Source organism: Vombatus ursinus, unplaced genomic scaffold (assembly GCF_900497805.2).
Source record: "Vombatus ursinus unplaced genomic scaffold, bare-nosed wombat genome assembly UNPS02007284.1, whole genome shotgun sequence".
NCBI classification, from domain to species: Eukaryota; Metazoa; Chordata; class Mammalia; order Diprotodontia; family Vombatidae; genus Vombatus; species Vombatus ursinus.
The window spans coordinates 28,534,828-28,561,234 of NW_020947062.1; the positions used below are offsets into that span (position 1 = coordinate 28,534,828).

The 26,407-nt window shown below is 37.5% G+C and overlaps 1 protein-coding gene and 1 long non-coding RNA gene across 26 annotated transcripts in view; one reads left to right on the top strand and one right to left on the bottom strand.

The window, feature by feature from the left end:
- MIA2 (MIA SH3 domain ER export factor 2) overlaps positions 1 to 26,407 on the bottom strand; it is a 123,559-nt gene that overhangs the window by 54,007 nt on the left and 43,145 nt on the right. For 7 of the 24 annotated variants that reach the window (XM_027849246.1, XM_027849235.1, XM_027849242.1 and 4 more), the window contains exons 7-13: positions 9,863 to 9,994; positions 9,223 to 9,244; positions 9,029 to 9,117; positions 4,807 to 4,878; positions 1,662 to 1,688; positions 1,157 to 1,267; positions 475 to 546 (exon numbers count right to left, since the gene is read on the bottom strand). In XM_027849246.1, coding sequence (XP_027705047.1) covers positions 475 to 546; positions 1,157 to 1,267; positions 1,662 to 1,688; positions 4,807 to 4,878; positions 9,029 to 9,117; positions 9,223 to 9,244; positions 9,863 to 9,994 — 525 coding nt within the window. Of the gene's footprint in view, positions 1 to 474; positions 547 to 1,156; positions 1,268 to 1,661; positions 1,689 to 4,806; positions 4,879 to 9,028; positions 9,118 to 9,222; positions 9,245 to 9,862; positions 9,995 to 13,343; positions 13,467 to 17,850; positions 17,938 to 18,024; positions 18,173 to 18,311; positions 18,413 to 22,738; positions 22,859 to 26,407 lie in introns of those variants that run through there. The other 17 variants (XM_027849243.1, XM_027849238.1, XM_027849237.1 and 14 more) reach the window with 12 other exon arrangements.
- LOC114033629 lies at positions 18,441 to 25,569 on the top strand. 2 transcript variants are annotated; one of them, XR_003568002.1, is made up of 3 exons: positions 18,441 to 18,551; positions 24,624 to 24,755; positions 25,491 to 25,569. It is a non-coding gene; the product is annotated as an uncharacterized LOC114033629 (long non-coding RNA). The 2 variants fall into 2 exon arrangements; XR_003568001.1 differs by lacking the exon at positions 18,441 to 18,551 and adding an exon at positions 22,883 to 22,970.

Genomic DNA, 26,407 nt, shown 5'->3' on the forward strand with positions numbered 1-26,407 from the left:
CATCTGGGGAAGTCAGAGGAAGATTCACAAAAGAGGTGGCTCCTACATTAAAGCTTGAAGAAAAGAAAGAACGTTGGAAAATGGAGATGGGGAGGAGAAAAGAGAAGTTTATTCCAACACAGAGGGTGATGTAAGCAAAGGTACAAAGATAGGAAAGGGAACTTTCCATTTTGATTGGAATGTATGGAACGTGAAGTAAAATAATATAAAATAAAACTAGACAGGTATTTAAAACCAAGTTGTAGAAGGTTGTGAATATTTGTATCACGAATTTATATTTTACTTGATAACCTGCTTTCTTATCTATAAAAATAACAGGCCTATGCTAAACCTTTAAGATTTCTTCCAGCTCTAAAATTCTATGTTTCTGTATCTTGTTCTTAATGATACTTTTAAAATGCTACATTAAATTTACATTAAATTAAATTAAAATTATCTGTATATTTTACAAAATGACTATCCAATTCAACTTACTTCAGCTACTTGTGATTTGATAGATTTTGATTCATCTTCGAGTGATTGTATCCGTTTTTTAATGTCAGCCATCTAGAAAGACAGTGCTAATAATTATTTAAGTGCTTTTTTTATCCACTTAGTAACATCTGTTATAAAACATGATTACATATTTATAGCCAAGATAGTTTTAGTTTATAATTACGAGCTGCACAAAAAATGTAACACTATTTTATAACTATTTTATCATATAACTATTTTACTATTTTATATAACTATTTTATCATATAACTATTTTACTATTTTATACTTTTGCAGTAATATAAATAGTAAACATCAAAGCAGCATTTAAAATAACATCTTTTGCCTAAACCTTGATATTTTACCAAATTATAGCTGAATGGATTCATGATATTTAATAAAAGGTCATAATTTCAAAAGTTCATTAAGCAGTCACTCACAAACATATCACTGTGCCATTTCCTAAACTAATTATCAAGGGGGAATAAAAAAGAAGGAAAAAACCCCAGAAACTTAAAGCATTTTCATCTTTGCTCTTTGTACAATAAAAACTGCCTACTATATATATGAGTATTTAGGTTAAATGTAACCTAGTTCTTTTAATGTATTTTTAAAAGCTACAAAGTTTAAATCACCCCAGATTGCTTCTCCCTTTTCATTTCTCCATATAGAAAAGTCTTACCAACTCATCTTGTTCTGATTGTTTAGATTTCTCCTCTTTCAAGTCTGTTTCTAGAGAATGTATTTCATCCATAAGCATAGAGTTTGCTTTGTTCAGCTTTTCATATGCAGCCTAAAAAAAAGTAAATTTTGTAAAGTAATATTAAGCGTTTTTGGTTAGGGTTAATCTCATATATATCTATATTAAATTTTTTGCATGTGTATCAATAATTTAAATCAGCTTATTTGCTATGATTAATAATACTATTAAACTTTGATTAAATAATACTATGTCTTCCAAGACAATACAAAAGAAAAAATGAGTAGGACATTCATTTAAAAATGGCAATTAAATAAAAAATGAACACATCAATCAGAAAATTATAGGTGTACTTCAAAATAGTTTTAAAGACATCTTGCTCTATGTAAGGCAAAAGATTATAATTTTCTCTCACCTTTTATTATTTAAAATTATCATTAGGTACTAGATTATTACAATTGATTTACAGATGATGAAATAAACATACCTCCAATATCTGTTCTCCTTCAAACAACTTGTCCCCCCCAACCAAAAAAAAAGAATCAAAAAATAATTTAATAGATACCAAAATAAAAGTAAAACAAATAAACATTTTAATTCTGCTTAAAAATAAAAAAAGGAAACTTGTTTGTATACAACTTTCCTATTTTTTCTATATTGGTTTCTTTTTATATGCTAAATCTTCAGCTATTATAAAATTGTATTATACCTGAAAATGTTTTCATCAAGAATGTCAATAATTTCAACCTAATTAGAAAAGGGCTGGCTTGTTTGATAATATGGCTGAATCTGCATGTAACCATTGTTACTGATGCTCATGAATGGCAAGAAAATTAGTATAAAAATACTAAAACTTAAAGATTTCCCATAATATTCAGTTGAAAATGAAAAATAACCAATATGTGCGATTAGAGCCTGTAAACCCAACATCTCCCAAAGTAACTGTTTTTATTTGGCCCATAAATTATGGTGCTACTGAGCCAACTTCTTGTTTACCTATAAAAACTATCTCTAACTGGTCAAAGTAGAAACAGAAGAACTAATCCTACGCAGCAGAGTGGGTGAGAAGAGATAATCAAGAAACAGAAAATAAGACAACTATGCTGAAGAAAATGAACTGTTTGTTTCTTTTTGAAACTTCTGGCCCATCTATCCCTCTCTATTTTCCTCAACCATTGTCCTGGCTTCATTTCCCTCCATTTACAGTATTAATCTTAAGATTTGTCATTTCACCTCCACAATCACTTGACACCTTGTCATTATGCCCTACTAATTCTCAATCCTGAGTCACTCCTATCTATTATCTATTTGATCTCTTCTCTTCTACTGATTGCCATGCCAAGCCCAGCTGAAAGAAATAAGAAAACTTTGCTGACTGAATTCCACATAAAGTCATAATATCTAATCTCATCTAATATCAGATCTCAACAACGCAGACGAACCCCTTTATTCATCTGAGTCCCAATCATACTATTGACAGAAGCTTATTTTAAACTTCATACACAAAGTCCACAACTACATCCCCAATCCAATCTCTCTCTGAAGATGATTTTGCTTCCTACTTTACTGAACAGATTGAAGCCCTCTTCTCTTTGCTTATCTCCCATTCTCCACACTTCAAAATTGCTCTACTTATTCACTTCTCCTTTGCTTCAGGTCTCAGTGGCAACCCTCCTTTCTAGTCAAGAAGTGTACTTTACTATTCATTATATCTCTTATCTTCAGTCTTTTTCTCTCAATAATTCCTTCCTCATTACCTATAAACATATTCAAGTCACTGCTTTCCTTAAAAAGCTAAAAAACTAAACAAAAAAAAGGACACACCCTTTCTCGACCCTATTATACTCTCAATATATCCTATATTTCAAACCCCATTCCCATTCACTGCCAGAACTTCAGGAAAAAGTCCATACTTAGTGTCTATACTTTCCATTCCACAATTATACTAAAATCGTTCTCTTCAAGATCACCTAAAACCTCTTGATTACCCTCCTTACACTCTTCTAGCCTACTATTATAGCCTCCTGACCAGTTTCCCTGTTCTAAGTTTCTCTCCTTTCTAAACCATTCTTTACTCAGCTGGCAAAATATTCTTCCCAATACACAAATGCACTGTATTACTCTCCTATTCAAAAACTTTCTGGGTCTCCCTACTGCCTACCAGATAAAATACAAACTCCTTGCATTTAAAGCCCTCTGCAATCTGTCTCCAGATTTCCAGAATTCAAATCCAAGTCTGACAGCTACAAATCCAGTGCTTTTACTATTTAGACTTAAGCCCAAATCATCAAGAATCTTTTGATGCTAACACAGTAGCTGGGAACTACGAGGGCTAAGAAAGTCTATAGGTTATAAGGAAAAAGAAGTGACCTATTTCCATCTGTTAGTTTAGAAGAAACAAAAGACTCCTTCATTTTCCCAATATTTATCTTATACACATCCATCCAAACAACAGAAACACAATATCAAGACTCTCTCTCAGCTTGGCTGAATTTAAAAGTGCTTTCCTAAAAAATTTAGATACAAAACTTTTTTCCAAATCTAACTTACTCCAAGGAACTTGAATATGAAGTGATGGTGGAAGAGCTGGCAAATGAATAATAATTCACTGCTATCACCTATTCTCTCTTTTGAAAATGATTATCTCGTAATGGAATACTATTGTACTATAAGAAATGATGAGCAGGCAGACTTCAGAAAAATCTGGAAAGACTTACATGAACTGATACTGAGTGAAATGAGAAGAACTAGGAGAACAGTATACACAGTGACAGCCACATTGTGAGATGACTGACTTTCACAGACTTAGCTCTTCTTAGCAATGCAAGGATCTAAGACATCACCAAAGGTGTCTCGATGGAAAGTGCTATCCACATCCAGAAAAAAAAAACCATGGAGTCTGAATGCAGATGAAAGCATACTATTTGCTCTGCTTTTCTTTTGTTGTTTTATTTCTTCTTTCTCGTGGTTCCTCCCATTCGTTCTAATTCTTCTATACATCATAACTAATGTAAAAATATGCTTAATATGAATAGATGAGTAGAGCCTATATCAGATTACATGTCATCTTGGGGAGGGAGGAAGAGAGGGAAGGGGAGAAAATCTAAAACTCAAAATCTTATGGAAGTGAATGTTGAAAACTAAAAATAAATAAATTATTTTAAAAAATAAAGTAAAAAAAGGAAAATATCTCTTCTTCACGATGTCAGGTACTCTACTCCGCAAAAAGATGGCAAGCATAGTAGACTACTGGACTGGAAACAGGTGATCCCCTTGGCTGTATTACGTTCTACTATATAACAAGGTCTGGTCAATGGGGAAAGACAAAAGGCCAAAAAGTAACACAACTATCTTGCCAACAAGTTCTCAAATGAAGGTTCCTATCTCCAAAGTGTTTTCAGCTTCTTCCTTGTGTTCTATTTGCTCTGTGTGTGTTTTGTTTCTGAGGAAGCCCTAACTGGCCAACAAACAAAATAATTAATACTTCTTTTCTTAAAGAAGAAAGTATGCCTATCTTCTCTAAAGGATGGTCTTTTCTTAGCTTTAATAATGGTATTAATTTTTTAAAAATAAGACCCTTTCCCAGTTTCCTTAAATCACCTGACTACTTCACCTTTTCCTTCTGTTCTTACCTCCAGATTGGGTATTTCTGATGACTCTCTCTCAAAGTTTCCATCCTTTAAAGATGATTCTAGATATTCATACTGCAATCAAACAACACACTATGTCAGCGGCTCTCAAACATGGTTTTGGTGACTATATGAAAACCAGGGAAAATATACCCTGATTACAGACTGGCAAAGCCTAGAAATTACTTTACAGGCATATAAATTTGATCAGAAACAATGGCAAACTCCTGCCTGTGAATTTTCACTGGCAAATCAATCAATCAACAAACATTTTTATGCACCTATTGTGTGCCAAGCACTGTGCTAGATATTAGGGATATAAATACAATGCATCAAGAAATGTCAACTCACAAAGAGCTGTAAGAATATTCAGAATAAACATAAAAGAGAATAAATACAAAGTAGTTAAACAGAAGGTAGTTTGAGAGGGAAGGTATTAACAGTTGAGGGGATTCAGAAAAGTCTTCACGTAGAAGGCAGTGCTTGAGTTGGACCTTGAAGAAAGAAAGGGATTCGATAAGGTGTAGGTAACAAGATAGCACATTTCAGGCATGAGGGGCTACCAGTACAATGATGGGAGATGGAGCGCTACACATAAGAAACGGGATGGCAGAGTTTGGGAGGATCAGAGTTTGGTGGGATCCCAGAACACAGGAGTTTGAGTCTCCAATGAGACTAGAAAGCAATGCTGAAATCAAGAGGAATTTATATTTTATTCTAGAGACAATATACTACTACTTAAGTTGAATTAATAGAAGAGTCACAGGATCAGATCTACACTTAAGGAAAATCAGTTTGTAGGATGGATTAGAGCAAAGTGAGACTTGGGGCAAGAAGGCTAATTAGGAAGTTATTACATCAATCTAGATGAGAGATGATGAGGGCCTGAACCAAGATAGTAAATACAGGCATAGAGAGAAGGGCTGGATGTGAAAGGTGTTATAGAGACAAAAGATAAGATATGGCCATTGATTAGACAGAAGGGGTGAGAGATAGGGAGAAATTAAAGGTTGGGAAACTGAGAGGGTGGTGCTATCAGAAATAGAGAAGTATAGCAGATGGATGAGTTTAGAAGGAAAGATGAATTCAATTTTTGGCATGCTGAGTTTGAAATGTTTCTGCGATATCCAGTTTGAAATGTCCAAAATACAATTGGTAATGTGGGACTAAAACTCAGGGGAAAAGTGAGGTTGAATATACAGATCTGTGAGTTACCTGCATAAAAATGAGAATTAAAACCACAGGAACAGATGAGGTCACCAAGATGAGAGAGTATAGAACAATCTTAAAGAACACCCACAATAAAGGAGAATTATATGGATGATGAACCAGCAAGAGAGAATGAGGAGCAGTCACAAACGTAGGAGAACCAGGAGAGACGAATGTCAAAAAACCCAGAGAAGAGAAAGTATCCAAGAGGAAAGAATGGTTAACAGTATCAATTGCAGCAGAGAGGTCAAGAAGGATGAAGACTGAGAAAAGACTGTCATATATGACATTTAAGGGATCAATGGTAACTTTGAGATTTGAGATCAGAGAACAGTATAGAGGTGAAATAGCTAAAGGGATGGGACTGGAAAGGAAGGAAAGTCAAGTTAGAGCTCGGCTAATAGCCTGAGAAAGTACTAAGGGCTAGGGAGACTCAATGAGGGAGGAGAATAGGCTTAAGAGGGGTGAACCGGCTTAGGGAAAAATAAAATAAGAGGTGGTTATGGTCAGATAAAGCAATGTCAGAGTTCCTAACTAAGGAAATAAAACATTTGTGGGTAAAGGTGAAATCAAGTGTGTGCAAATGACAGCAAAGCATATCCTTTATCCCTAGCAAAATTTATCAAAGTCTATGTCTCAAAGAGACTTGCGACTACAAATCTTAGTGCCATTTCCCAATAAACATAGGGAAGGATATAATCCTAAGAGCAAGACCATCAAAAAGTATAAGTCATATACAAAAATATGCTCTATTAGTGTCCATTTACCTCAAGTTTGAAGAGATCATCAGTGATCTGACAATCATATGTTATCATGTAATTACAGGTCTAGTGCCTATCCCTAATATTTTTTTACAATGACATATATTGTTACACTGACAATATAACAATAACATACATAAAAAAATTTATATCTTACTTTACCATTTACAAAGTACTTAACGTACATAGATCTTATTTGATCTTGCCTATGGGCAAATATTAATATGCCAATTTTGAAGAAAAGAGGCTCAGGCTCAGAAAGGTTGTGACTTACCCAAAGTTATGTAGCTAGTAAATAGTGGAGCAAAGATTCAAAATCATAGAATTTTAGAAGCCATGTAGTCTAACCCATGCCTCCATAGGAATCCCTTCTGTAAACATCCTCAGGTAATACTCATCCAGCTTTTACCTAACGGCCTCAGGGAAGGAAAACTCATCATTCTATTTTTTGGAAATTGTAGTTATTAGGAAGTTCTTCCTCATATCATGTCTAAATTTGTCTCTCTATAAACTTCTCCCCATTGCTCCTAATTCTATCGGCTAGGGCCAAATAAAACAAGTCTAATACTTCTACATGATGGCACTTCAAATACTTGAAAGAAAGCACAGTCCCCTTTCAAAGTCTTCTCTAGGTTAAACATTCCTATTTCCTCTTTTTTCCTAATATTTATATAGTGCTTTAAGGTTTGCAAAGTGCTTTACAAATATCATCCTGTTTTAACCTAACAACAACCCTGGGAGGTTCTATTATTATCTCCATTTTATAGAGAAGAAAACTGAGACAGACAAAGATTAAGTAACTTGCCCAGGGTCATACAGCTAGTAAGCGTGTGAAACCAAATTAGAACTCAGGTCTTCCTGACTACAGGCCCAACACTCTATCCACTGCACCACCTCAGTGTCTAACATGATGTGGTCCCTAGGGCCCTCACCATTCTGGGTCGTACTCCACACTAGATACTCTTCAGCTTCTCAATATCCTTTTTAAAATGTGGCTCTCAGGGAAGAATATCATGTTCCAGATATAGTCTGATCAGGGGAGTGTACAGAATGGGGATTACAACCCTTACTGTGCCTCTCTTAAGAGAGCCCAGATCCCGTGAGTTACTTCAGCTGCTATGCTGCACTACTAACTTGCACTAAGTGTACAGCCCACTGAAACCCTCACAGATTGTTGTCTATCCATGCTAAAAACCATCCAACACTTGGGAAGTTGAATTTTTTGTAGCTAAGTGAAGGACTTTCCATTTATCTGTACTAAATTCATCTTATTCAGTTTAGCTGCTTGTTCTGGTACGTTGAAATCTTCTTAGATCCTGTCATTTAAGTTGTCAGCTACACCTCCTCACTTTTGTGTCATCTACAAATGTGATAAGCACACCATCTATGCCTTTATCCAAGTACTGGTAAAATATTATACAGCAAAGGGTCAAAGACAAATCCACTCTAGGCCACTCTTAGTCCAAGATGGCATTAAACCAATGATTACCAGACATTTGCGCCTCTCGATTTTATTGGCAAAATCTGTATAAAACTCAAACTTCCTGAGTCCTAGAGACCAGTGTGTTCTATTACAACACTGTGGAATTATTTTTAATTAAAATCCAAAACATTCAACTATCAAAACAAATGAATAGTGTAAAAATCTCAGAAGAATAAGAAGCATAAAAACAAGGAGATGAAAAGAAATAAAACTATTGGCAAGCAGGATAGAGAAAGGACAATGAAACGTTTATTACACTACACTGTAATTTAACAGAACAACTCACTAACTGTAGTAATTCACTGGAAAATGTAAAAGCAGTAGTAAGAGTGTTTTGTGAAAAAGAGAAGATAATGAGATCATCCCAGTTCCTCCGGGAAAAAGTAGTGGAAAGAATGTAGAACTACACGGCCTGGATTCAAGTTCCATTCTGTTATTGGTTTACTGTCTTGGTTAAGTCACTTAATATTTGGGACTTTGCTTTCTCATATATATGACCAGAATAATAATATCCACACTACCTGCTTCACAAGGTAATTACCAAGATCAAATGAGATGAGATGTGAATATATTTTTAAAGGAAAAAAGTATTATAAAAATGTAACATACTGTGACTATGAGGAACTGTATCTTTTAAAGAAAACTGCAAACTAAGCAGAAACTTAGAAGCAAAACCATATTCTCGAAGTTGGATAAAGTTTCTACTTAAAAGTCTTTTCAAGTAAAACTATAAGTTTAACATGAGTATTGACAATTTAAGAAACATGCTTACCTCTTTTTTACAAAAGCTAAATTTTTTAAGAAGCTCACATTTTTCTTCCACTAGTTCAGTAATTTTTTTAGCAAGCTGTTTTTCCCTTCCTAAAAAAAACAACCAATATTGTCACATTTAAATTATTATAATGAAAGGGATGAAAAATTTCAAAGTACAATGAAAAGATCTAAAATAGAAAAAAAATAGCCTACCTACATAAAGTCGGCTTTTAACCTGAAATAAATGTTTTAACAAAGAAATTACATTACAATGCATTTTAAAACTATATACTCTAGCAAGTCTAACATATTAAACTTCTAATACTTGTATTACAAATAGCAGTGACCCCTCACTATATTAGAACAATGAATTCTGACTGACCAGACAAAAGAACAAAAAACCAATTTTTTTTTACTCTTTCCTCTCACTGAAATACCACAAAACCAGAAGTTTTCTTGGGAAAATAAATATAACAATACAGGCTGGGCTGGTATGAATATCAATATGTGAAGAAAAATGTCAAGAATATATAGAACAGCCAACATATAGAATAATAAACAATAATTACAGAATATTTTGGCAAGATAAAAGAAGAAAAATTCAAAAGAAAGTCAAAAGGTAGAAAGAGAATTAAGGTTTTATCACTACTATAGAACAATCTTACAACAAATTCTCAAAAATTTGTAATTTATTTTTTTAAATTGTGCCTGGCTCTTTTCTTTAGTGTTAATCACCTTCAAGTTCAATTTTGAGTGCCTGGTCTAACTATAACCTTACTTTGTACTAAAAATAAAAAATATGCTAGCATACAGTATATATCATTTTAGTACAGTGTGTGTTCTGGTTACTTACCGAATAAAAACCTCTGCACAAAAAAAGGAGAATTGTAAAAAAGCCAACTGTAAATGCACATATCACTATTTCCCAGGGAAATCCATATAGATCAGTACCTGATCTCATATCTTCAGGCAATGCTGCTACAACCTTCAACACAAAAAGAAATTAAATGATCAATGGAAATTTGTTACTGTCAAGTCAACAAGCATTACTAAGCACCTACGATGTAGAAGAGACAACATGCAAACAACTGCGTACAAACAAGATATATCCATGATAAATTGTAGATAATCAACAGAAGAAAGGCACTACTAGTATTATGGGAGACTGGGAAAGGCTTCTTGTAGCAGGTGGGATTTTGGCTAGGATTTTAAGGAAGCCTGAAGACACAGACGAAGATTTCACATGGGGCACAGCCAGGAAATCAGAATGTCAAGAAGAGCAAGGAGGCCAGTGTCACTGGACTGCAGAGTAAATGAAGAAGAGTAAGATGTAAGAAAACTGGAAAGGTAAAAAGGAGCCAGGTTATTAAGGGCTTTAAAAGTCAAAGGATTTTAAATTTGATCTTGGGGGCAAGAGGGAGCCAGTGGAGTTTTAAAGGGCTGACACGGTCAGATACGACTTTAGGAAGATCAATTTGACAGGTGAATGGAAGAGTTGGGAAAGACTTCCAGCAAGGAAACCTACCAGGAGGGTAGTAGTTCAGGTGTAAAGTAATGAGTGCTTGCAATAGAGTGGTGGCAATGTTAGAGAAGTAGACAGGACGTGGGTATGTGTGTGTGTGTATGAGAGAGAGAGAGAGAGAGAGAGAGAGAGAGACAGAGGGAGGGAGGTCTAAGAAAACACTTAGGTTGCAAAACCTCAACAGTAACAGAAAAGTCAGGAAGGGGTGGACCTTGGGGGAAAGATAATTAGTTCAGTTTCGAACATACTGAGCTTAAGACATCTATGGGATAAGACATCCAGTTTGAAATGTCCAGCAGGCAGTTAGAAAAGAGGTTAGGGCTGAATAAATATATGTCAAAATTATCAGCAGAGATGAAAACTGAATCTATCAGAGCTGATGAGATCTACAGGCAAAATACTGTAGGTCTTTTTAAAAAAAAAAATGCTAAGTCTGACCCAAAGACCCCAGCTTCTGGGATAAGAACTCACTATTTGACAAAAACTGCTGGGAAAACTGGAAAAGAATATGGCAAAAACTAGACATAGACCAAAATCTCACACCATATGCCAAAATAAAGTCAAAATGGATTCATGATTTAGATATAAAGGCTGATACTATAAGCAAATGGGAGAGCAAGGAATAGTTTGCTTGTCAGATTTATGGAGAACAGAAGGATTTGTGACCAAACAGGGGATAGAGAACATTATCACAAACAAAGCCAATGCCACCAAGATTAGGAGGGAAGCAGAAAACTGGGAAAGAATTTTTACAGCCAATGTCTCTGATAAGGGCCTCATTTCCAAAATACATAGAGAACTAAGTCAAATTTATAAGAATACAAGTCATTCCCCAATTGATCAAAGGATATGAACAGGCAGTTCTCAGATGAAGAAATTAAAACTATATATAGTCATACAAAAAAATGCTCTAAATCACTATTAATTAGAGAAATGCAAATCAAAACAACTCTGAGGTACATCACACCTATCAGATTGGCCTACATGACAAAACAAGTAAATGATAAGTGTTGGAGAAGATGTGGGAAAATTGGAACACTAATGCATTGCTGGTGGAGTTGTGAAATGATCCAAACATTTTGGAGAACAATTTGGAACTATGCCCAAAGGGCTATAAAAATGTGCATACCGTTTGACCTAGCAATAGCACTTCTAGGGCTGTATCCCAAAGGGATCATAAAAATGGGAAAAGGAGGGGTAGCTAGGTGGCTCAGTAGATAAGAGCACCAGCCCTGGAGTCAGGGGGACCTAAGTTCAAATCCAACCTCAGACACTTAACACTTATGAGCTATGTGACCCTGGGCAAGTCACTTAACCCCACTGCCTAGCCCCCCCACCAAAAAAAAAAGTGTAAAAAAAAAATGGGAAAAGGACCCACACATACAAAAATATTTATAGTAGTTCTTTCTGTGGTGGCAAAGAATTGGAAATTGAGGGGATGCCCATCAATTGGGGAATGGCTAAACAAGTTGTGGTATATGAACGTCATAGAATACTATTGTGCTATAAGAAATGATGAGCAAGCAGACCTCAGAAAAACCTGGAAAGACTTGTATGGACTGATGTCAACTGAAGTGAGCAGAACCAGGAGAATGTTGTACACAGTAACAGCCACATTTTGAGATAACTAACTTTGACAGACTTAGCTCTTCTCAGCAATGCAAGGATCTAAGACACCCCCAAAAGTCTCATGATGGAAAATGCTATCCACATCCAAAGAAAGAACTATGGAGTTTGAATGCAGATCAAAGCACACTATTTGCCATTTTTTCTTCTGTTTTGTTTTGTTTCCTCTTTCTTTGGTTCCTCCTATTGGTTCTGTTTCTGTTTTACAACATGACTAACGTGAAAAAATGTTTAATAGGAATATATATGTATAGCCTATATGAGATTACACACTGTCTTGGGAAAGGAGGTGGGGAAGGAAAGGGGGGAAAATTTAAAACCCATAAGCTTATGGAGGTGATTGTTGATAAATCAAAATAAATTAATTAAATTTAATTAATTAAAATAAAAAAATTTTTAAATGCTAAGTCTGGCAAAAAACCTAATAATCAAATGTTATCTCTTTAGAAAGCAGTACAACTAAAAATTCAAGGTATAATTCTTAAAGTTTTCACACCAAATATCTATGAGTACAGTATCATGATAGGTTGGGTTTTTTTGTTTTTTAGCTCTGTGGTATTTTGTTGAGATCTTAGAACTGGAAAGGGCCTCAAAGGTCATTAAGCTGAACTCTAAAAAGGAGGGATTGTTTCATTTTTTGGTCTTTTTTTCTCCAGCACCTAACACAGAGCCAGACACATAGCAGTCACTTTAAAAAAAATTGTTTTTAAATAAAAAAAAAAATTAAGCAACATGTTGAATTTTTTTTTTAAAGCAAGCTGTATCTAACACCTTTACAGTTTTAAATGCAAGACTATCCACTCAGATTGGTCAAAGATGTCACAATTAGAAAAACAACTTAATGTTTAAAAAACTTAAAAAAAAAAACAAAACTGTCATCCTTCAATACTTTCTGCCCCATTTTCTGCCACTGTCACTGAAGAAGTGAAAAGGACCAAACAGGACCATTTTGCATTTTTCTCTATTTCCAGTGTTGCCATGACAAAAGAATTCACCAAATGGCTGGCCTAGTGGTGATGAGCTGCTGTGTATTTAGCAAATTATGTTACCTCTGTGGGTAACATATTTAAAGGAGTAGCTGAAGGAACTGGGGATGTTTATTTTGGAGATTTGAAGTGGGGGGCAGGATAATTGTTTGTTTTCAAGTATTTGCAAAAGTGTCAGATTTAAGAGGGATTATACTTACTCTGAAAGAAACAGGGGGTATGGAAGTCGAAAAAAGGCAGATTGAGGCTTTTTGTATGTGATCATGGACCCCTTTGGCAGTATGGTGAAACCTATGGACACCTTCCCAGAATAGTATTTTTAACTAATTGAAGGAAATGGTAAATTTTAGTTAACAGATAGATGAAATAAAGCTGTAATTTTTTCTCAACTTCATAGCATGAAACATCCTCTGAAATATACCAACAGACCCCCTTCTAGAGGTCCATGTATCCCAAGAACCCCTCCTGGAAGGGAAAAGTATACCTAACAAAGAAAGATATGGGATGCCTTGTTTCACCCTCATTGGAGGTCTTTGAGCATTAAGTCACAGTTAATTGCAGAGGTCACATTAGATATAGTTGTGGCATGATTCTCAATTTTATAAATTGGAGGCCAGAAGTGACCTCAGAGGTCCATTCCAACACCATTTTACAGATAAGGAAAGTAAGGCAAGAAACGTTTAGTGATTTGCCCAAAGTTATACAAGTAGAAAATATCACAGCCAGAATCTGACCTGAGGTCCTCTGGCTGCAAAACCAGCACTCGTCCACTATACAACACTACCTCATCTGAGGCAGTGGGTTTTACTAACAGTTCTTTTCTTGGATTTTTGTATACTGTGGATTTCTCACCATCTCTACTCTTCCATTTTATCTTCCGGGGTTTCTACAATAGTGGATATATTTGGGCAATTTTCCCCCCTACCTCCTTCTTTTTGGTTTAAAAAAATATTCTCTTAAATTTTTAAGACTCTGGGAAAATGTATTTTTATCAACCCTTGCCAGGTCTATTCCATCATAATGAAGAACCTATCATTCTTCTATTTTAAGTTGTAGTCCAGAAATCCAATTCCTGTTTTCAGATACCATCTTTTTACCCAGCTACCTGGTTAAATCTGCCCCCTCATCCAATGTTTCCAGAAATAGCTCAAGCTCAACATGTCTAAAACTGAACTCGATATCTTTCCCCCTAAACTATGCCCCACCTCCAAACCTCCCTAGTTTTGTTAAAGCCAATCCTTTCAGTATCTTGGGTTTGTAATATGGATGTTATCCTTGATTCTTCCCTTTCCCTTACACTATATATTCAAACAGTTGACACATATTGCCAACATCTCTCACATCCACCCCTTCACCATTTGTTCAGATCCTCATCAACTCTTTATTTTTTATTTTTTGGTTTTGGGGGTTTTTTTAGCTTTTTTTGGTGAGGCAATCAGGGTTAAGTGACTTGCCCAGGGTCACACAGCTAGTAAGTGTTAAGTGTGTGAGGCCACATTTGAACTCAGGTCCTCCTGACTCCAAGGCTGGAGCTCTATCCACTGTGCCATCCAGCTGCCCCTCCTCACCAGCTCTTGCCTAGATTATTGCAATAGCTTCCTAATTGGCCTCCCAGTTTTAAATCTCTCACTACTGCAGTACATTCTAAACACTGATGCCAAAGTAATTTTTTTTAAGTGTAGAGCTGATCACATGACTCCCTTACTCAACCAATTCCAGTGGCTTCTATTATTTTTAGAATTAAACAAACTTTTCTATGTAGCTTTTAAAGCCTTTTATAACCTGGCCTCAACCTATTTTTCCAGAGTCAGTGGACATTAATTATACTTCCACACTGTGATTCAGCCAAAATGATTAGCAACTTCAAAATCATTCTCTACTCTTAACAATCCCTCACTTTCCATAAGCCAATCAGCTGCCCAGTTCTATTAATTCTACCTTCACGTCTTTCATGTCCCTATCCTCTCCACTCACAAGACTACTTGAGCCCCCATCATTGCTCACCTACACAATCTCAGTAACCTCCTAATTGATCATCCTGTCACTAGTTTCACACCTTATTTCAAACCATCCTCCACACAGTTGCCAAACTAATGCTACTAAAGCACAAGTCAGACCATGTCCCTTCCCCACTTAAAAAACTTCAGTAGCTTCCTACTGCCTCTAGTATAAAATGAAAATAATAGCACCTACCTTACATAATTGTCATGAGAATCAAATGAGTTAACATATGTAAAACTGTTTGCAAACTTTAAATGGCTAGACAGAAGCTAGCCATTATTATTATTATTATTATATACATACTTTACACTATAAAGAACTGTGTTTTTTGGGACTCTTTAGTACAAGGCGATGGTGGGGGGTCCCCACCCCGCCCTGGTCCTGGGTTGACAATACTGGATGCTCCCCAGAGTAGAGACCTTTCTAGAATTGAGGATGTGGACAAATACAACAAATGCATCCCAGTTGATATGCAGAGGCACTGTATCGGTCTATTACTAGAAAAAAGCTTCTGCTCTCACTCCTTCTAACTATAACTCTCTTTTTCTCTGAAACTTTCAGTGAAGGGTAAGAGGGTTTGCCCCAAAGTATGGGAAGGGGCAGCAGGAGTGACCCTGGCAATCTTGTCCCTGGCACAGAAGCACAAAAGGGCAACTGTCAGGATCCAGAAGGGGCAGCATCAGGCAAAGAAACTCCCACAGCAACACCCTCTCTATGGCATAAAGCAACATTATTAGAGTCAAGGAGTAGCAGAGCTCAGCCAGTACGGGGGCAGCCCCAGCACAGTGACAGTGCTCAGACACCACTGCGGGGAGGGAAGGAGGAATTGCTAGACCCTGGCACAGGATAGCCTGTGCCTGGCCCTGGCAGCATGGGCAATATGTGGCTCCAGCAGAATGAGGGGAAAAGACAGCAGTAGTAGGTAGTATTATATAGGCCCAGCAGAGAGAGGTAACAGAGTAGACAACAATGCTGGCCCCAGTGGAAGCAGACTCAGCAGTGACAGATCTCAGTGGCAGCAGAGTGGACACCAGCATAAGCAGCAACAAAGGCAGACCCAGAATAAGCGTTTGCTTACTGTAATTTGCAGATAAGGAGGTCCCTTCATAATGCTGTCAGTAGTCACTGGATAAATACTTTCTAGGGAGAGTGTGGAGGACCACAGGTGGTGCTGCTGGGAAGTGGCTTGCATTCCAGCAACTAAGGGAGGTGAAACTATCTATTTAACCTCCATGGAAAAAGGTGACCAGTATCTCAGCAGAAGCCTGAAGGATCAAAGATTTGGCATTCCTCCTCTTCTCCCCATATAATGGGTCTCCCAAGGAGAGGCAGATCTTGGCTGGTGGGCCAGGGAACATTGAGGGCACAGTCATAGTGGGCAATTCTCTGTATTAAGTCTAGCACCAGGACAAGACTCACATAAGAAGGTAATGACTTCTTGACTACTTTACCACAGATCATCCTGACCCATGCTGAGAATGAGTAATCTCACCAGAAATATCATATCTGTGCTGTGGTCCTGCTGCTTCTGTTGCTCATCACCACCTGACACTTTAGACTTCAAAGATGCATCTCACACCACATGGACTTGACTGTTCAAATTTGAGACTCAGTTCTTACAAAGGAGAGAGATAAGGCCTGGGAATTTTGGTTACTGCTCTCCTTCATATTCTATTGTTTATTTTGGGAGGAAGGTGGGGAGGGGGACATGGAAGACTGCATTATTTTTGTTTTAGTTTTTCTCTTCTTCCTCCCAAACCTATGTCAGGCTTCTTGCATCCCCCCCAGATGAGGGTCGTCTAGTAATGATCCTAAGGGCATTTAAGTGGTGGAAAATCTACTAGAAGACCTTTAGGGCCTTGCCACCAAAGGGTGGGATATAATAGGTGCAATATCCTAAGGCCATTATTCCCTCCTCTCCCTATGGCCTAAGCCAGTTTTTCTTTGGACGATATTAAAACTGTTCTAGGTACTTAATTGGTCCTACAGACTAAGCTCAAACAACTGATGTCATTTTCTGATTACGTAAGTACAAAACTGCCAGGCTTTTGAAACGAATACCAACGTGGCCAACATCAGAAGGGATGCAATGCCCAAATGACCAATGTAGCATACTTGCTAAATATACTTTTCCTGCTCTATCTACAAGGGTCTCATTTCATTTCAATTCTGAACCTGAAGCACCAATCCTGGCCCACAACATAAGAATAGTTGGGAAATAGGTACTCTAAAACATTATTTATAGGACCGCACTGGTACAAACACTTTTTTAAAAGTAACACGGAACTATGTAACAACTGTCACTTTGTAATATGCAGTGGGTACAGAGCCAGACTTAGATCCCAGACCACAGATCTGGTGCCAGAAGGGCCTTCAGAGGCCGTCTCGTCCAACCACCCTCGTGCCAGCACCTAACAGTGTGTCTGGCAAATACTAAGCGCTGAGGAAATGTCTACTGAATTGAATTTTACAGATGAGGAAACTGGGGTCCAGAAAGTTAAGTGACTTTCCCAAGGTTACACAGGTAGCGTCAGAGAGACGAATTTGAATATAAATACTGTAAAAGCAGAGCCCATCTTGCCTCTGAAACTTACTAGCAGAATGACCCTGGGCAAGTCACTTAACCTGTTTCCTGGTCTTCGAAATGGGCCAGTTGGCCTCTGCGCTGGATGTACGATCCTAGAGGAGCCACAATCATTCATTTACCCGGGCAGAAGAGATATACTTCCACAGGACGATGGCATAGATGGTGACTGGAAGGCTCTCCACTCCATACCCGCGGGACCCAGGGCGCCCCCGGCCCCAGCTTCCCGCGACCCCCGGCCTTCACACCGCCCCGCCTCCGGCCCCGGCCCGGCCCCGGCCTCAGCTCGAGCTCACGTTGCGCAGCTTCTCCAGAACTATCCCGTGGTAAAGCTGAGCGGTGGCGCTGGGTCCGTCCACGACTCCGAAGGCCAGCCCGAAGCTCCCTCCGGTAGCCATGGTCCCGAGCTACGCCAGCAACGGCAGCAACCGCAACGACCTCCACTCGGGACTGCTGGCCCAGATCCGAGGGCTGGCACCTAGGCAACGGAGTACCACCACTGGCCGAGCCGGCGGGGGGGGGAGGCGACATCGGTTCCCCCAGTCAAAAACTCGAACCCTTCCCATTACTGCGCCCAGCTTACCTTGCTGGCCATTCCAAGTCTAAACTAACGAACCTTCGCTGTCGGAGTCCGGAGCCATTTCCGCAATCCACATTTAATTCACGCTCCGCCCCACCACCACCCCTGTTTTTGGTTTCGACCAAATAGCTAGGGACACTGCGCGGAACATGGGGAGGGGCCGAGAGCTGAAGGTTAGTCTCCTGCTTTCTACCTAAAAAGAGCCGGAAGATTGCAGTGAGAAAAGCACCTTTAACTCTACGGGTAAGGTGTAAACGGCGAAGGGATCATAGATTTTGCCCAAGCCCTCCTACTCTTTCAATTGGCCACTTAGCTCTTTGAAGATGGGAGAAGAAAATAGGAGTGGGGGGTGGAGGGGGCGGAGCATAATTTGGTTGATTCTGCTTTAAGGAGAAAGCGCCTGGAGGTTGCCGCAGCCGGGTGTTGCCCCGCCCACAGTGGCGTAGGGACTACAACCCCCACAATTCATCCGACCTCGGGAAAGGCTCTGGTGGCGCAGGCGTAGATGTGAGCTGCTCCTTCCGCTTAGAGCCGTCAGACTCGGACTGGGCTGGCTGCATTAAGCAGAGTAGCAACTTCTCCCAGCACACCTGGATAGCCCTCCCACCGCCACCTGCTGTGTATCCGCTCTTAACCCCTACCACGACCGCACCGTACCCCTCCCTTCTTCTCTCTGGCGACTTAGGGGACCAATCCAGTGAACGAGACTCCTACGTAAAACAATCAACCAACAAACATTTATGAGAGCCAGTTATGTGCCAGGAACTGGCAATGGTAGGAAGCAAAAAGTGAAACATGTTTTTATTGGTTAGAATGAAGAAATTAAATGGTTAGAATGCCAAGCGTGCCAGGCCTTTGGACTCTTGGCAGGAAGTTAAGGTAACTTTGGCCAGGACAAAGTTTAACCTCTCACCATAAAAGAAAGCAAAAGCCGAGAGGTCAAGTCAAACAATACACAGGACTTGCAAGAGCCCGAGTTACCTGGCTAATTTAAAAATGTTTTTGTTGTGGGAAACTGAGTTATCTAGGAATCACCAAAGTGCTTGGCCAACGTTAAAAGTTGAGTACAAGATGTACTCTTTGAGAAGGAAAAGATAAAAGAAACAATGAGGCCAAAGATAAATGATTTTTAAACTCAATTTTTGTACCTACATTTAAGTTTCTTGAATAAATTACTCTAGGTGGAATTTGATTATTAAGATTTATAGTTGTATTCTTTTAAGAATATTCATATTGATACTTAATCATTTACTGTTCTCATAGTTACTGAAATGAGAGCTCTCCCTTAAGGGCCCCTAAAACTTGAAAGGTCTGTTTCATTCAATAAGCATCTACGAAGTTTTAGCCAGCATTTATTAAATTCAAGACCCTAAGTTTTGGGTAAGAGGTGGCCTACCAATGCTGAAAAAAATGCATTGTTTCTAAGAGTCCACAATTGGAGATGTATCTATCAGGTTTAGGTAGAATTGTCTTGTTAATAGTATCCCATGTTCATCCTGGTTTCTTTCTTTCTTAATTCTTCATCCAGGTTGTACCTGCTAACACTGGATGTCCCCCAAGGCTCTGTCCTGGGTTCTCTTCTCTTTTGCCTTGGTACTATTTTTTGATGATCTCATGGTCTCACAGATTCAATTATCATGTCTATCATAATTGATTCTCAGATTTATTTATTCAGTCCTAACCTCTCTTCTGATCCAGCTGCCTACTGGACATTTCAAAAGGAATGTCATTTTAAACTCAACATACCTCAAAGCAAACGAATTATCTTTCCCCTCTATGCCTTCTCCCCTTCCAAAATTCCCTATTACTGTTGACGGTAGCACTTTCCTGCTATTCATCCAATCAAAACCTGGGTGTCATCCTCCATTCCTCATTCTCTCTTACCTGTCCACCCCCATATCCAATCTGTTGCCAAGTCTTGTTGATTCTACCTTTGCAATATCACACACACACACACACACACATCCCTTTCCTCTAACAGTGTCACCATCATCTTGGTGGTACTCAACATCTCACACCTGGACTATAGCAATAGCCTTCGAAGTTGATGTCTCTCCCTCCTCTGGCCAATTCTCTCTCCCTCCCTCCCTTCCTTCCCTCTCTCCTCTCCCTTCTCTCTTTCCTCTCCCTTCTCTCTTTCCTCTCCCTCTGTCCACCCTTACCTGTGGGTGCTCTTCCCAAAGGAATATAAGTTTTGATAGCTAAAACCTCAGAAAAATATCTTGCAGTTTATGGGCTAGATTTTTTTCTTAAGGACTATGCCTTAAACCCAAATCACTCTGGCTTTTATTGATTGGCCAACAGTAGGCCCTAGCCTCACTTGGTCATTGCTTGGGTTCTTATGGCTCAGAGTGAATATAAATAGCAATTGTTTCTGTTTTGGCCAGAAACCCTGAAGTATTCCCCTCCCAGATCAGTTTTTTTTTGTTGTTGTTGCTGCTGTTGTTGTTTTTGTTTTGTTTTGTTTTTTGTTTTTTGATTAGTTAAAAGAAGCCATTCTTGGCCTCATTTCTTACCTAGCCTTAATCACTAAATGGGCGTTGCCTATATCAAATTGAGACCTGGGAAGGACCTTGGCTTAAAAAGGCCAAGGTCTCCCACTGCATCCAGGGCCGTCTTCAGTTGTCCTGATCTATATATCTTGCCACTGGACCCAGATGGCTCTGGAGGAGAGAGTGAGGCTGGTGACTTTCCTCAGCCCCCCCTCACTTAAATCCAATTCACTTGCAAGGCAGGACATCACCATCCCAATGCCATTGCTCCTCTTTAAGAAAGAAGGACAAACAAGTCCATCCTCCACTCAGCTATCAAAGTTATCTTCCTATAAGCAGAGATCTAACCTTGTCAATAACAGTGGCTCCCTACTCAATTAGTAGCCTTAGTTTGGTTTTTAAAGCCCTTCACAATCTGCAAGATCTTTCCAGTTTTCTTTTACCTTAATCTTCATGCACTTATTCAGTGATCCAGTGACACATACAAAACACTCCCATCTCCTGACTGTGTATTTTCTCTAGCTGCCCCTCATCCCTGGAATTCTCTCTCTTTTTACCCTTACCTCCTGGATTTCTTGGCTTCCTTCAAGTCTCAATTAAAAAGGCTTCTGCAAGAAGCTTTTCCTGGTTTTCCCCCTGCATCCCCCCATGCCACTGCCTTCCCTCAGGGATTACCCACATTTGTCCTGTCTATATCTTGTTTGTAAATAGTTTTTTGTAGGTTTTCTCTCCAGTATTAGACAGTGAGCTTTTTAAAGGCAGAAACTTTTTCCCTCTCTTTGTATCTCCATTACTTAGCACAGTGCCAGACACATAACAAATACTTAATGCTTGTTGGCTCTTAAACAACTCCTCTCCAACACTTAAAAAATGGTTTTAATGAACCTTACCAACCTACTTTCAGACTACTTGCCTGTGTCATTAATGTCATCTCTGCAAATGTCTTCTCCCATGACAACTAACATATATTTCCCAAATGCCCTAGACTAACCCAAAAGATTTATAGAATCTCAGATCTCACAAAATGTTTCCCAAAATAAACTCAGTCTAGTTTAAGAACATAGGGTCTATGACCTGGGAGGGGCTCCTGTCCAACCTCCTCATTTTACAGATGAACAAACAAGCCAGAGAAATCAAGTTACTTGCCCAAGGTCACGAAGGTAAGAGATGAGTAGTAAAGCTGGGCTTTGAACCCAGATCCCTTCATTTTAATTCCAGCACTCTGCACAAAGCAATGGGTTGTTTTTTGTTTGTTTGTTTGTTTCAGTTTTTTTTCCAAAAGAATATTAAAATTGTTTCCTTAGTTTAATAAAAGTGAGGCCTATGTTTTCCCGAATTCACACTGAAATCTTGCAGTCTAACACATAAGACTGTGAAATATAATCACTTGTTTCAAATATAAGTAGCAATTGAGTAACAATTCTCCTTTCATAATAGATAATTGTACAAAACACCGTGCATTAAAATTTAAGTTGTGAAATCAGCTTATGAAAAAGTCACAGAAAGAAAAAAGAACAATATATAAAGCAAACTGGCTAATTCTAATCCATCCTTTCTTCATAACATTAAAACTTAAGGTTGTCTATAACTTGAGAAGATTCCAGAACAATTTGCACATATGTTGGTGCTTTCAGTTGCAGGGTAATTCTGCCAAGATGGGCTATTTTCAGGGGCCTCCTCAGTCATTTGAATCTCTTAAGGTCTTGTTTAAACCCAACACAAACAGGTTCTGTTACCCTAAGACAGCTCATTTATCTCAATAACTTGCAACCTAACTACTTTTCAACATGAATAGTTGTAATATAGATTAGAAAAGAAAAAAAAGAAGTCTAAAATCTACCCAGGGACACGTGCATGGCAAAACTGACATATTATTGCCACATAACAAGAGCTAAGTGGTCGGATACCGAACCAAGCCTCTCTTTTCAGTTTACTTACCTCTTCTGCTAAATCCTCCATATGCATTTTGAAAAGATTCTAGCATATCCCAGGAGTCTGCTGTAGTTCTAGTGAGCACTAATAAGCCTAATATTTCTTTCAGAAGTTCCCTGAGTCAGAGACATCCTGTACACTTGTATCTAAAAAGGAGAGAGATCCTGTTTTGACACTTGTGTGGTAAAGGGGTGCCACAGGTAGAGTCACGACTACCAACCCAACATCTGATTTCATGGTCAGCTTTTCTCCTTAAACTGAAATTTTTTTTAAACACATGTGTATTTAAAAACTTAACCTTCTTTCTATTTTTAAACTAAAGAACAGAAAATGTTAAGTTTTCTCATATTGTGGCCATTAATTTGTGAATGCTTAAAGTTATGTTAATTCTTTTTTAATTCTTAAAGTTATGTTAATTCTTTTTTAATTCTTGCTATAGGATGATTTTTTTCCTTCACCTCCTATACCTCTACTTCTTAATCAAATGAAGTCTATTATTTTTCTGTTACTAAGTGCATTTCATTTTTTTCTTCATTCCAAATTAGAAAGCATTATTTTTTGCTATTTAAATTTAAGCATCAAACTCCTTAGGCAGTTTATAAAATGTTTGCAATATGCATTTCTTTTGACAAAGTCTTAGGGTTAGAAGAAAATGAAACACAGAAGACATTTAATTAATTTTTGCCGAATTGAATGCACTCAATAGGTTTGTCACTTCAGGGTCGAGAATTTCAAAAATTCCATCTTTTTATAAATGACGAGACTGAGTCACATAGAAAATTAAGAGATTTGTCCATAGTCACAGACAGTAAACATTGAAACCAGGATTTAAGCTTAGGTCAAGTCAATGAGTTAACAAGCATCTATTAAGTGCCTACTATGTGCTAGACACTACGCTAAGCTCTAGTCTCTTGATTGTGGTTCCAACATGCTTTCCACTAGACCAGCAGTTTTCAAAGTGTATTCTGGGGCTCCCTGGGGTGCCCAAGATCCTTTCAAGGGGTCCACAAGGTCAAAACTATTTTCATAATAATGACAAAGGCTTATTTGCCTATTAAAATATTTTAATCTTTTCCAACCACATATCTGGTGAGACCAGATTTTCTCCATATTCTTCAGTCAAAACAACTTATCACAACAGATTGAATGCAGAAGATATGAGAATCTAGCTGTCTTCTATTTAGCCAGACATTAAAGAGATTTACAAAAATACATAAAACAATGCTGTTCTCACATTTCTTTGTTTTGGAAAATATAGTTATTTTTCTTTAAAAATGTTAACGTTCTATGGTTTTATTATTGTTATTTTAAAACTAATTAATAAATATTTTAAATTGTATTAGTTTTAATTTCTAACATAAGAAATATCAATAGATATAATCCTCATAAACAAAAGCTCTTTGAGACCTTAATTTTTAAAAGTGTCAAGGGATCTTGTGACCAAAAAGCTTGAGAACAACTGCACTAGACTAACCTGCTTCTGGTATCATACTGAAAGCTTAGTTAGTAATTAATGGACACTCTGACCTGCCTCAAGTGGGGCCCCATCACAAATCTCTTAAACACAAGTCATATTTAACTAATTGAGCTACATAATGGTTGCAAGAACTATCCTTGGAAGAAAACCAAACAATTGCTGAGCTACCTGTTCTTTCTCAGAATTCTGATGATGTAACAGTTCTCAGAATTTATTTAATCTAGAGTTACTGGTTGAACCAGATCTGGGCAATTTCCACTCTTTGCTGAATACATAAATGCAGCATTCAAGTTAAAATGCAAAGAAGAATGTTTTAAAATTTATAGATATTCTTTGAACTATAAAGTGACTAAAAAGTAATATAGAAGCCTGCTTATTTTAATTACTTATCTCTTGAAAATGATCTTTTTTCAGGAGGTTTGAATCAAGGATGAACATATTCCCTCCTTGCCCCATTCTTTCCTTCTAAAACTCCTAGTTATACCTTCCTATGTCCAGGAAGATGTGTGAAGATATTGAAGCCATCCTAATCTAAGTGATCTTCAGGTAATCCTTCAATTCATATTATTAACTGTCTCTGCTTATCTTTCCAAAATGTCCAAATGTAGACATTCTGGATATATCTGAACTTAACAAATATTATGTCCACATGCATATATATTTTTTGTTCATGAATATATTTATACATATATATTTATATGTATGCATATGTATACACATACACACACACACACACACACACACACACACACACATGAAATTTCAGCCCTTTAAGGAGTCTTTTCCACCAACTGGCCAACTGTTTGTTGTTGTTGTTTATTTTTTAAAAATAAAAGCTTACAGAAATCTTGACTAATAAACAAAGAAAGTAGTTTTTATTCTACAACAGTAATCCCAAATGCCCAATTCTTTCACACAATAAAACTAAAGTTCTGTACAAGGCCTAACAGAATTACCAGAGAATTAAAGCAATTAGTACCTGGAATATTTGGGCAAAAAAATTTCACACATCAATTATATGGAAAAATTGCACATGCAAAGCTTATGCTTTGCATAAGCAGCCTTGATTGGAAGCTCAATAATGACAAAAATATATTAGTTATTAGAGCAGGGATTATCTTATTTTCCTATTTGTGTCCCCAGTGCTTTGCATATAGTAAGAACCTAATAAATGCTTTATTCATTCATCTATCCATTCATTAAGGAACACAAAACTTTAAATACTTAATATCCAAACAAAATGTTTCAAATCTAGGATCTACATATTATTTTCTTTTTTAGGTTAAGAAATGGTGATACAAGATGATGAATGTGGAAATATGTTTTATATGATTGCACATGTATAATCTATATCAGATTGCTTGCTGTCTTGGAGAGGAGGAGGGAGAGGGAAGGAGGCAGAAAAAAATTTGGAACTCAAAATCAAAAAATGAATGTTGAAAATTGTTTTTACATGTAATTGGAAAAAAATACTATTAAATAAAAAGATAAAAATGGTGATAGCTTCTTTATCATCAAAGTACTGCACTAATTTGGACATATTAAAAATAATATTTCACATTCAATATATAACATCACTGCACCTAACATTACTAGCCAATAATAGCATTAATAAATTATAATGCCTACAACAACTTGAGAAATCCCTAAGTAACTGCCCCCCATAATATGAATGATAAAGGTAACTCAATCAGCTAGTGTGTTCTTCCACTAAATGGCCCTAGGAAGCTATACTTTTAGAATTTTTATGGTTGCACATCATCAGACAGGCTGATAATTTTTTGGCCAGCACACCTTATGAAACTACCTAATGATGTGAAATGGGGTTTCAATCTGCATTGCTTGAAGAAATGCTCCCACCATCAAAACTGAGGACCACTTGACATATTTCAGTACGTCCACTCTGTTTGTAGTTGATCTGTCTTCTCTTTTGTTGTCAAGATATCATTGGTTATTTCTTTTGCTATGTGGATGCCTTTCAATAGCAACCCACCCTTCCCTCTCCAACTATTTGCTTCTAATCTACTGTAGGCTAGGGAAACAGACTGTTAAGCTTGTTAAAATTATGTCCAAAATGAGAATAAAGAGACCAAGAAAATATCTTGTGAACTTCTTCACCTGTTGCACTGGGAATACCATACAGATAGTCCTAGCACTACTGCAATGAATTACTTACTGCTGGTTTTGTACCTTAAGGT